The sequence below is a fragment of the Ananas comosus genome, unplaced genomic scaffold, assembly GCF_001540865.1.
Source record: "Ananas comosus cultivar F153 unplaced genomic scaffold, ASM154086v1, whole genome shotgun sequence".
Classification (NCBI taxonomy): Eukaryota; Viridiplantae; Streptophyta; class Magnoliopsida; order Poales; family Bromeliaceae; genus Ananas; species Ananas comosus.
In genome coordinates this window covers 76,737-88,836 of record NW_017893393.1, presented here as the reverse complement: position 1 = coordinate 88,836, position 12,100 = coordinate 76,737, and the positions used below count along the sequence as shown (strand labels likewise).

At 44.2% G+C, this 12,100-nt stretch overlaps 1 protein-coding gene across 1 annotated transcript; it reads left to right on the top strand.

The window, feature by feature from the left end:
* Positions 1-2,925: 2,925 nt before the first annotated feature.
* LOC109705882 lies at positions 2,926-5,817 on the top strand. The gene is made up of 3 exons (XM_020226665.1): positions 2,926-3,948; positions 4,047-4,724; positions 4,771-5,817. Exons 1-3 carry the CDS (start codon positions 2,926-2,928, stop codon positions 5,815-5,817), a joined length of 2,748 nt encoding a protein of 915 aa, XP_020082254.1.
* Positions 5,818-12,100: the final 6,283 nt, after the last annotated feature.

Here is a 12,100-nt window from a genome sequence, read left to right as displayed (position 1 = left end):
GATCGAACCAACTTTTCAAAGAGCAATAGGAACATCAAGATCATCAAAAGATAAAGGTCAATAATAGATATGATAATTGCAGGATCAACAATAGGAGATGGTGAAGATTACTCACAAGTTCTTTGATTGGTGTTCCTGAAGTGCATTCGGAACTGGGTTGCAGGACATACGTTTGGTAGGTATGAGTTGCATAATGATTGTTTTGTATGTTCTTTCTTCTCCGCTGTATAAACTTCCTATTTCTCGACAATTCTCTTGGCAGTTTATCAATGAATCGGATTTGTTCTGGTTTTTTCCCTCTCACTTTCGTATTTGCTTCTATCAACATTTTCTTTTACTTACTTTAGTTCCATCACCAGCCTATTAGTTCCTCCTCTCGAACATCAACTTGCTTTTGTAAATCACAGTTGATTGTGCTCCAGAGCTTGCATAGGCATGTTACTTAACACTCACTCTCATCTTATAATTATTATCTTGTTCTTATCCTAATGTAGACTTCGCTTTAATAAGCTTCACATTCTCTAAGTCACAGTCTAAGGTACATATCAACCTTTTTAGTCATGTGAGTGATAGCATTTGTATCTTTCTATGTTTCTGCAGTATCCCAATGAAAATACATTTTAAGAGCTGAGGATCTAGCTTGTCCTTTTTTCCTCATGGTCAGTGTCAAGCATGTGCAAACCAAATATTTTTCAGATGGACAATGTAGCGTAGAGAGTTAACCTACTAAGCCTTTCAATTGGTGTCTGACTTTCAACTTTGCTGTGAATGCATCCTGTTTATCACAGTATGCTGCCAAAAAACACATCCCCCCGACTAGTGCTTTGGATTCATAGTGCGAATAATAAATGACCGAGTAACCTCCAACAAGTGTACGATCTTCTCTCTTTCTGGCTACTGCCAATATCTGTGCCGGGTGTTATAACACGAACTAGTTTGATTGTATGATGCCGATTATTAGTTTAGATACGTGGTGTGAAATACAATCTATGTGTGACTCCTGCGTTCATTATCGCGACTTAAATGTTTGTTTTTGCATTGAATTGCGTATCAAACCAGCTTGTAAATGATTTAAAGAAATAAAAGTAAATACCCTATATCTGATTTTGTTTCTTATGCATCCTTATCACCTTCATATAGAGCTTTTGTTTCATCCTTGTCTTCTGTGTCAATTCCACATAATTGGAAAGAGGCATTAATTGATCCAAAATGGAAAGGAGTTATGGATGAAGAAACGAGGGCACTCAAAAAGAATAATACATGGGAACTAGTTGATCTTCCAGGTGGAAAAAGGATAGTAGGATGTAAATGGGTCTTCACGGTAAAATATAAAACTGATGGCTTAGTGGATAGATTCAAAGCGAGATTGGTGGCAAAAGGATTCACCCGGACATATGGGATTGATTATCTAGAGACTTTTGCTCCGGTGGCAAAATTGAATTATGTTCGTGTCCTTCTCTCATGTGCTGCAAATTTAGGATGGGATTTACAACAATTGGATGTAAAAAATGCATTCTTACATGAAGATTTACGAGAAGAAGTATATATGGAGATACCTCCCAGCTTCTTGACTCAAAAAATTATTGGAAAGGTCTGTAGACTAAAAAAGGCATCATATGGCCTGAAACAGTCGCCAAGAGCATGGTTTGAAGTTAAACTTTGAATATAAACAAAGTAATGTTGACCATACTATGTTCATCAAGAAATACAAGAGCAAAATCACCATTCTCATTGTTTATGTCGATGACATAGTAATCACTGAAAATGACCTACAAGAAATGAGTAAACTGAAATGTTACTTGGCTAAGGAATTTGAGATAAAAGATCTTGGAAAGTTAAGGTACTTTCTCAGAATTGAGGTGGCGAGATCTGAGAAATGAATTTTTATTTCTCAAAGAAAATATGTGCTGAATTTACTTCAAGAGACTGGAATGTTAGGGTGCAAACCAGTTGATTCACCAATAGAAGTGAATCATCCGTTGCAAAGCAAAATTGGAAAAGTTGACAAAGAAAGATACCAGAGGTTAGCAGGTAAATTGATATACTTATCTCACACACGACCTGACATCTCTTATGCAGTTAGTGTGGTTAGCCGGTATATGCATAACCCAAGAGTATCACATTTGGAGGCTGTTTATCATATTCCACGATACTTGAAAGTCAGCTCCAGGAAGAGGACTTCTATTTTCTAGAAATGGTTATTTGAAGATTGAATCCTTCACTGATGCTGATTGGGTTGGATCTCCTGATGATAGAAGATCAACCTCTGGATATTGTACCTTTGTTGGTGGAAATTTGGTTTTGGAGAAGCAAAAAACGAGATGTAGTGGCCAGATCTAGTGCAGAAGCTGAATATAGAGCAATGTGTCAGGGACTTAGAAAAATTTCTATGCAGCCCAGTCCCTGGCCCAAATCTGCTTAGTGAGTACGGATTGAAAACGGGTTGAATCGGGTTGTCAAGGAGACCCAAACCCAAACCGCTGTGGGAAACTCAAGGGTTATGAAACTCATGGGAGTTATGGGTGACTCTTGAGCTTTTGGCTATTATGAGGGCTCATTATGAGGGCTCATTATGTATGCAATAGTAGGTGAGTTATGTGGCTAGTGGGTGAGTTGAAAAGGCTCCTTAGGCCTATAAATAGTAGGGTTGGCTAAGGCCAAGACACACAAGAGAGAGTGTGTTTGTATGCTGTAATTCTCATTTTCTAAGTAGTGTAGTACTTAGCTTTTTTAAAGAACCTCTGCCTCTTTCTCTTGTTATTTCCCTTTTGCATACTTAGTCGTAGGGCGCGAAGGTCTGGGCTAGTAACAGGGACGAAGACTTGTCCATCTTCGAGCAGGAAAGGTGGGCGCCGCACGGTCTTTGCGAACAAAAACGCTAAGACCGTGACAGTTGGTATCAGAGGTAGGTTCGAGCGAGGAACCATGTCGTCATCCGATGCGGGAGTTGTCGATGTTGGGGGCGAACCTCCAAAGCAGCTTTCCAAGCGAAGCAAGAGTAAAGACCCTCAGCGAATCACGAGGGATTCAGCGTCGTTGGAGGACTGCCTTGTGCTGTTGGAGGACATCATCGCAAAAATGGGTGAAAGGTACACCGAAATGGCTGATACTTTTAACTCATTCAACGAAGATGTCCACATCATGGAGGAAAGCGTCGTTACTGCCATGACGACCTTTCGAAGCGAACTCGAAAAGCTCCAAGGCAACATGACTCGTCGTGATGAGGAGCGAAAGAAACTGATCGAGGAGCTTGTTACCCGAGTTGAGAAGGTCGAGGACCTCAAGACGAGAGTAACGATCCTTGAGAAAGCGGTGGCGCGTGGCCACGAACCCCAAAGAGAGTTCGCTTCGAAGGTACGTGTCCCTGAAGCTCAAAATTTCAGGGGTACCCGCGATGAGAAAAAGGTCGATAATTTTCTGTGGCACATGGAGCGCTACTTCAAGGCGGTGCGGCTGGACAAGGAGGAGGAGAAAGTCCAGGCTGCGTCCATGTACCTTGCTGACAACGCGATGCTGTGGTGGCGTCGGTGTTCTGCAGAAGCCGAGAAGGGCCAATGCAGCTTGAAGACGTGGGAGGACTTCGTGCGCGAGCTCAAGGCGCAGTTCTACCCCGAGCACATCGAGTACCTTGCGAGGAAGCAACTTCGACGGCTCAAACACACCGGGACGCTCAAAGAGTATGTCAAGGAATACTCCAAGTTGATGCTGTCCATCACCAATATGGCGGAGGAAGATTGCTTATTCTTCTTCCTCGACGGACTCCAACCTTGGGCGAACAAGGAGCTTGTGGGGCATGACGTCAAGGACGTTGCCTCCGCAATTGCCTTGGCAGAAAAACTGCCCAAGTACCAGCGGGCGGATTCAACTCGCAGCAAGGCGCCCAAAGCAAGCAAGGCTAAAGATGGAGGAGACCGTCGCAACCAGAAGGAGCGCAGGGGCCGCGAGAGGGTCCTGCGCCACCGCCGAAGAAATTGACGTGCTACGTCTGCGGTGAAAACCATTGGGCGAGGGACTGCCCAAACAAGAAGAAGTTGAATGCAGTCCAGACCGAGCAGGGCGAGGCCAATGCAGAACCGACGAAGATAGGCGCACTCAGGCTCGTCAACGCGGTTCAGGGGCTAGCAAGCAGCAGCAAGCCCCTCAACAAGGAGCTTCTATACATCGATGTGACCCTTAACGGCAGGGCCACACGAGTATTGGTGGACACGGGAGCCACTCACAACTTTGTTGCCGAAGTGGAGGCCAAACGGATAGGCCTTTCCCTTGAGAAGGATGCTAGCAGGATCAAGGCCGTCAACTCTGAGGCGCAACCTGTTGCAGGCGTGGCCAAGGGCGTGGCCATTGCGGTGGGACCTTGGAGAGGCACCACAAACTTCACCGCTGCACCCATCGACGACTTCCAAGTCATACTAGATATGGACTTCTTGGCTTTGTCGAAGGCGGTTCCGATGCCATACCTTGGGGCCTTAAGCATCATGGACGAGGCGGCCCGATGCATGATCCTAGCAAGCCAGGAGAAAATGGTAAGCACCCAATCCCTCTCTGCATTGCAGTTGCGAAAGGGTGTCAACCATGGTGAGATGACTTACCTTACGACCATCCGCCAGGTAAGCAACGAGGACCTCGACGATAAGGGCCTTCCTGCAGAGATTGGAGCGGTTTTGGCAGATTTCCAGGATGTCATGCCAAAGGAGCTGCCCAAGCAACTTCCACCCAGACGGGAGGTGGATCATGCCATTGAGCTCAAGCCAGGAGCCAAACCGCCATTGAAAGCGCCATATAGAATGGCCCCGCCAGAGCTGGAGGCTCGAGGAGTTGCAAAAGCAGTTGAAGGAGCTCCTCAATGCGGGCTTCATTCGACCGTCGAAAGCACCTTACGGAGCACCATTTTTGTTCCAGCGGAAGAGCGACGGAAGCCTGCGACTTTGTATCGACTACAAAGCGCTCAACAAGGTAACGGTCAAAAACAAATACCCTATTCCTTTGGTTGTAGATCTCTTCAACCAATTGGGCGGAGCGAAGTACTTTACCAAACTCGACCTTCACTCTGGGTATTATCAGGTGCGGATTGCGGAAGGAGACAATGAGAAGACCACGTGCGTGACGAGGTACGGGGCCTATGAGTTCCTTGCCATGCCGTTCGGCTTGACGAACGTGCCAGCGACCTTCTGCACACTCATGAACAAGTTGTTCCATCCCTATCTCGATCGCTTTGTGGTGGTGTACCGCGATGACATCGTGGTATACAGCAACACCTTGGAGGAGCATATCGAGAACTTGCGAACCGTCTTCCAAGTGCTGAAGGAGAACCAGCTGTTCATCAAGAAGGAGAAGTGCATATTCGCGAAGGAAGAGGTGCACTTCCTTGGCCACTGGATAGGCCAAGGCTTGATTCGCATGGACCAGCGGAAGGTACGAGTCATCTGTGAATGGGAGACCCCAACGACGGTGTCCGAGTTGCCGTCCTTCCTTGGGCTCGTCAACTATTACCGCGGCTTCATTGTGGGCTACTCTGCGAGAGCAACCCTGTTGACGGATCTGCTGAAGAAAAATCACTCGTGGATTTGGACATCTCAATGCACGGAGGCATTCGAGGACCTAAAGCGAGCGGTGACGAAGGATCCAATGCTGCGACTACCTGACTGCAGTCGCACCTTTGAGGTACATACTGATGCCTCTGACTTTGCCATTGGCGGTGTCCTCGTGCAGGATGGGCACCCCATCGCCTATGAGAGCCGCAAGCTCAACGACACCGAGCGGCGTTACACCGTCCAGGAGAAGGAAATGACCGCTATGGTGCATTGTTTGCGAACCTAGTGACACTATTTGCTTGGGAGCAAGTTTGTGGTGCGCACCGACAACGTTGCCACGAGCTACTTCCAATCGCAAAAGAAGCTGTCGCCTAAACAGACGAGGTAGCAGGACTTCTTGGCGGAGTTCGACGTGGAGATGCAATACAAGCCCGGGAAGGAAAACCGCGTGGTTGATGCTCTCAGCTGCAAGGCTGAACTTGCAGCCATGTGGCAACTTCAAGGGACGCTCCGCGATCGACTTCGTTCAGGAACCAACGAGGACCCTATCGCTCAAAATCTGGTGCAGCTTGTCAAGAAGGGCAAAACGCGAAGGTTTTGGCTGAGCGACGGGCTGCTCCTCACCAAGGGGCGACGGGTGTACGTGCCCAAGTGGGGCAACCTTCGCCGCGAGCTCATCAAGGAGTGCCATGACTCCAAGTGGGCAGGCCACCCAGGTCAGAAGCGAACCCTGGCGTTGCTCGAGGCCGCTTACTTTTGGCCGCGGATGCACGAAGACGTGGAGGCCTACGTGCGAACTTGCTTGGTGTGTCAACAAGACAAAGTTGAACACCAACGACCTGGCGGACTCCTCAAGCCTTTATCTGTGCCTAGCCGTCCGTGGTAGAGCATTTCTATGGACTTCATCTCCGCCTTGCCAAAGGTGGGGGTGCTTGGGTCCCTTCTGGTGGTGGTTGATCGTTTTTCCAAGTACAGGACCTTCATTGCTGCACCAGCCAATTGCACGGCTGAAGAAGCGGCACGCCTCTTCGTCAGCCACATCGTCAAGCTTTGGGGGATCCCCACGAGCATTGTGAGCGACCGCGACCTCAGGTTCACTGGCAAGTTTTGGACCGAGATGTTCAAAATCTTGGGGTCGGAGTTGCTCTTCTCCACCAGTTGGCATCCACAGACCGACGGGCAAACGGAGCGGGTGAACGCTCTGTTGGAGTACTTGCGGCACCATGTGAGTGCCAATCAGAAGGATTGGGTGCATCATCTCGATGTCGCCCAATTTGCTTACAACTTGCGGCGCAGCGAGTCTACAGGCTGCAGCCCCTTCGAGTTGGCGATCGGGCGACAACCACTTGCCCCTCACACGGCTGCTGCGGGAGAATAGTTCCGCAGCCCAGTTGCTTTTCAGTTTATCACTAACTTGCAGGAAAAGGGTGAAATTGCAAGGGCGAACTTGGAGAAAGCAGCGCGACGGATGAAGAAGTGGGCTGACGAAAAGCGGCAGCCTCGGGAGTTTGCCGAGGGCGACCGCGTGATGGTCAAGCTTCATCCGCAGTAGTTCAAAGCCTTGCGGAAGGTGCACAAGAGACTGCTGCGCAAGTACGAAGGCCTATATACCGTCGTCAAGCGTGTGGGCAAGGGGGCCTACAAGCTGCAGCTGCCCGCGAACCTCAGGATCCACCGTCTTTCATGTCAGCAGGTTGAAGCTATACAACGAAAACGCGGAGAATCCGAGTAGAGGAGTGTCACAGCGAGCACCTCCGACCATGGTGACTTCGTTCGACAAAGAAGCGGAGTCCATCCTGGACACTCGACTCATTCGGCGACGTGGGGTCGTGCCGAATCCTGAGTACTTGGTGAAGTGGAAGAATCTCCCATTCGGCGAGGCGAGTTGGGAGAAGGCGGATACACTTTGGCAGTACCAAGCGCTCATCGACGAGTTCCAGAAGCAGCGCACGACGAGGACGCTTGCGCATTAGGTGGAGGAGGGTGTCAGGGACTTGAAAAATTTCTATGCAGCCCGGTCCTAGCCCAAATCTGCTTAGGGAGTTCGGGTTGAAAATGGATTGAATCAGGTTGTCAAGGAGACCCAAACCCAACCCGCTGTGGGAAACTCAAGGATTATGAAACTCATAGAAGTTATGGGTGACTCTTGAGCTTTTGGCTATTATGAGGGCTCATTATGTATGCAATAGTGGATGAGTTATGTGGCTAGTGGGTGAGTTTAAAAGGCTCATTAGGCCTATAAATAGTGGGGTTGGCTAAGGCTAAGACACACGAGAGAAAGTGTGTTTATATGCTGTAATTCTCATTTTCTAAGTAGTATAGTACTTAGCTTTTTGAGAGAACCTCTGCCTGTTTCTCTTGTTATTTCCCTTTTGCATACTTAGTCGTAGGACGCGAAGGTCCGGGCTAGCAACAGGGACGAAGGCTTGTCCATCTTCGAGCAGGAAAGGTGGGCGCCGCATGGTCTTTGCGAACAAAAACACTAAGACCGTTACATATGGCTCAAGGTGTTAGTGAAATTCTATGGCTTAGAAAGTTTATGCAAGAGCTTAATATGGCAGATGAGAAGCCATCAATACTATATTGTGACAATAAAGCAGCTATTAATATTGCTCACAATCTGGTACAACATGATAGAACAAAGCACATCGAGATCGATAGGAATTTTATCAAAGAAAATTTGGAAAAAGGCAGCTTACGCATTCCATTTGTGAAGTCAAGTGATCAATTAGCTGATATTCTCACTAAAGGAGTTGGTAGAGCAGTCTTCAATAACATTGTGTACAAGATGGGCATGAGAAATATCTATACACCATCTTGAGAGGGAGTGTTGACTATTCTTTTATAATTTTGCATTACTTTTGTAGTTTTGTAATTTTGAATTATGTTAGGGACTTTACTGTAAAACTCTTTGATATAAATAAATCTCTTTGAGGTTAGGGAAAATTAACCCTAATCACAATTTTAATATCAATTTCATTAGATAATATTGGCTTTTGTGAAGTGATGGCTAATAAGGGATGCTGAAAGCCTCTTGACAACAAGTTCATGTTTACTCGAGCCCGACATTAGTCAATCAGCAGAGAGATTATAATAAGTCAACCAGCTAAAGAGAGAATATAATAAGAACAAAGGTGGTGCATTTATCCTCACTAATACTTTTCTTGTTAGAGTACTTTCTTTAAAATAAATTCAAAAGTTTAATTTCAGTTTTAGAAAAATTCCCAAAAAAATTAAATAATAAATACTGTAGAGAAAAGAATTAGAAAAGGCTTGTGGATTGAGGCATGCAGGGCACAGTCCTAGAAGCGTGATTGCCCCTTCACAAGCAAGGCTTCCGGGCAATCACTTCCAGCGATACAACATCCACGTTCCACCCCGTCGACACACTTTCAAGGTGGCACAAGATGAACCCAACAAACTTTAGATCCAGCGAAATATTAGAAAACTCAGTGAAAATCAGAGCAAAAGATCAATAGCGAGAAACAGAAGAAACAGAGATAAAGATTAGGGTTTTGCTCTCAGGAAAGCCTCGGTTAAGGTTGAACTCTTGCAACCTTCTCATATCCAAGGCAAAGATCGTACTACAACGGGTCAATTCCATGTAGCGCAAGATAAGCCTACGAGTCCGTAATATATGGGATACGAGTTAGGGTTCCAAAAATAAAAAAATAAAACCAAAATAAAAATAAAAATAAAAATAGAAAAAATAAAATAAAATAAACCTGGTGCCTGGACAGCGTGGGCCGCCGCCCGCCCGGGCTCGTGCTCGTGCCGTGCGTGTGTGTGTTTAGTCGACTGCATGTGTGTTTAGTCGAGTGCATAACTCTCATTTTCTCCCATGCAACTAACTTAAGAATGAAGGAGCATATGAATAACAACAACATACTTTTATTTTCCAATGTAGGACTAATCCTCACATGTGAAAATCTTAGTACGGGCTCCCAGGCAAGATCCATCAAGTATTGGACCTAAGAGGCTTAATAAGTTTTAAATCACCAAAAGACCCAAATAATATCTAACATTCCGCCAGATGATTTAAAACTTCAAATAAACAAACTGAAATTCAAAACAACTTAAAAGAATGTTGGATCTTTTATACCACGTATTCGGCGAAGATACCTTTCGGGTTTGAAGCTTCACTTAGTGCTTGTCAATATACATCCGAGGGCACAATGGTAGACTACGCCTTGAACCAAGGTCCATGAATCAGATTTCCACAAGCTACATACATGGTACAAACATTTAGGTTCTAAGCGGGTGAGCGCTTTTCTGGCCATACACTAGTATCGCTTCATATGTGTTTTAGGGAATCACGCTCTTTCCATAGTCACGGCCTCACGACTCCACACATATAGTAGGTCCTCAAAGGGAATCGACAAAGTCACACCCTGCCTTATAGGTCTCGAAACCATTCAGGGCCAACGCTCTTCCTATCCACTTGTAAAAATAGTGCTCCTCACAGCTACCTGTTCGACTTGTTTCTACCCATTGAACCTGTAACAGGTTGGGTTGCCGTCGCCGGTAACTTCTATTATAGGCTAAGCCCCATCCCCCTCGACGATTCTAGAATCACTGTCCTAGATAATCTCTTCGTAAGCTGGTCAGTCAAATTCTTCGCAGATCTCACAAATTCTAATGCCATGACATTTTCCTTCAAATTCTGCTAAATGAACTTATGTCTCACTTTCATGAATCTATTCATCTTAGTCTCCACATTCTCTTGGGCACACTTATCTATTGCAGATCTACAATCACAATAAATACATACAGGTGCTAACGGTCGCTCCATCAGTGACAAATCATAAAAAAACTCTAATCCACTTAGCTTCTGTTACAGTAGTATCCAAAGCTATGAGTTTAGATTTCATAGTACTTCTACCAATCAAAGATTGTTTAGTTGACTTCCAAGAAACAGTTGCTCCTTTTAAGAGAAAAACAAATCCAGTAGTCAACTTTACATCAGTTGTATCACTAATCCAATTAGCATCACTATATCCTTCCAATACTGCAGGAAAACCAATGTAATGCAATCCATAGGATATAATCCCCTTCAATATCTCAAAACTCTTTCTAAGACATTCCAATGCTCTCTATTTGGATTATGGGTATATCTTCTCAATCAGTTCACAGGATAAGCCAAATCAGGTCTAGGGTAATTTACCAGATATCCTAAGCATCCAATAATTTGTAAATATCTATTTTGACCTATTGGATATCCACTATTCTTCTTAAGATGCACACTAGAATCATAAGGTGTCACTATAGGTCTAACATCAAAGTATCCAAACTTCTTCAATAACTATCCACTATAGTGAGATTGGCTCATAATTTCTTTCGATTTTCTAATAATTTTCATGTTGAGAATAACATCTGCTTGTCCAAGATCTTTCATATCAAAATTTTTATTTAGTAAATTCTTTACATCATATATCATATTCATATTAGTACCAAAAATCAAAATATCATCAACATACAAACATAAGATTACTATCTGTCCATCATATTCTTTCGAATACACACATTCATCAGACATGTTCACATGAAAATCATTTGATACAACCAAAGAGTCAAATTTCAAATGCCACTACTTAAGACTTAAGAGCTTGCTTAAGTCCATATAAAGATCTATTCAATTTGCACATTTGTTCTAATGCCCAGAAACTACAAAGCCTTCAAGTTGCTTCATATAAATCTCTTCAACTAAATCACCATTCAGAAAGACTGTCTTAATATCCATTTATGAACAATCAAATCATGGATAGAGGCTAAGACATTCAACACTCTAATACACATAATCCTAGCAACAGTAGCATAAACATCAAATTAATCTACCCCAGGCTTCTGTGCAAATCCTTATGCCACTAATCTAGCCTTATACTTATCTACAGTTCTATCAGGTCTCAACTTCTTTTTAAAGATCCATCTACAACCTACAGCCTTACATCCTAGTGGTAAATCAGTCAACTCCCAAGTATGATTCTGTAAAATAGACTATATCACAAGATTAATAGCCTCCTTCCAAAATGATGCATCTACAAACTTCATAGCTTGGTCAAAGGTAGATAGAGTATCTTCTACTAGCAGAACACAAAAATCATTTCCAAAGATTTTCTCCACTTTAAGACACTTCTCCTAGGCTCAGTCTCTCCTATAGGTTCACTTATTTTAGGTCTGCTACAGCTACCTGTAGGCTCAGCTGGAATAGGTCTATCTACTCTAATCCTAAAAGAAAAAATATTTTCAAAGTACACTGCATATCTAGTCTCAATAATAGTGTTGTTAGAAATTTCACTAATTTCAGAATTTACCACTAAAAATCTATTTACATTGTTATCTTGAACATAACCTACAAAAACTATATCGACAATCTTAGGTCCAATTTTTTTCTTCTTATTCTCAAGTATCTTCACTGTAGCTAGGCACCCCTACACTTTCAAATAATTCAGATTAGGTTTCCTATCTTTCCAAAGCTTATAGGGAGACACATTAGAATTCTTGTAGGGAATTCTATTTAAAATAATATATGCAGAAATCAAACCTTTCCCCCACAAGTTTTAAATCATGTA

Excerpts from the sequence above, each read along its gene's own strand:
- LOC109705882 (XM_020226665.1), top strand. The coding sequence starts at position 2,926 with ATGTCGTCATCCGATGCGGGAGTTGTCGATGTTGGGGGCGAACCTCCA. Across the intron at positions 3,949-4,046 it reads AGCGCAGGGGCCGCGAGAGG|ACCGAGCAGGGCGAGGCCAA; the intron begins GTCCTGCGCCAC and ends AATGCAGTCCAG. Across the intron at positions 4,725-4,770 it reads AACTTCCACCCAGACGGGAG|AAGCGCCATATAGAATGGCC; the intron begins GTGGATCATGCC and ends AACCGCCATTGA.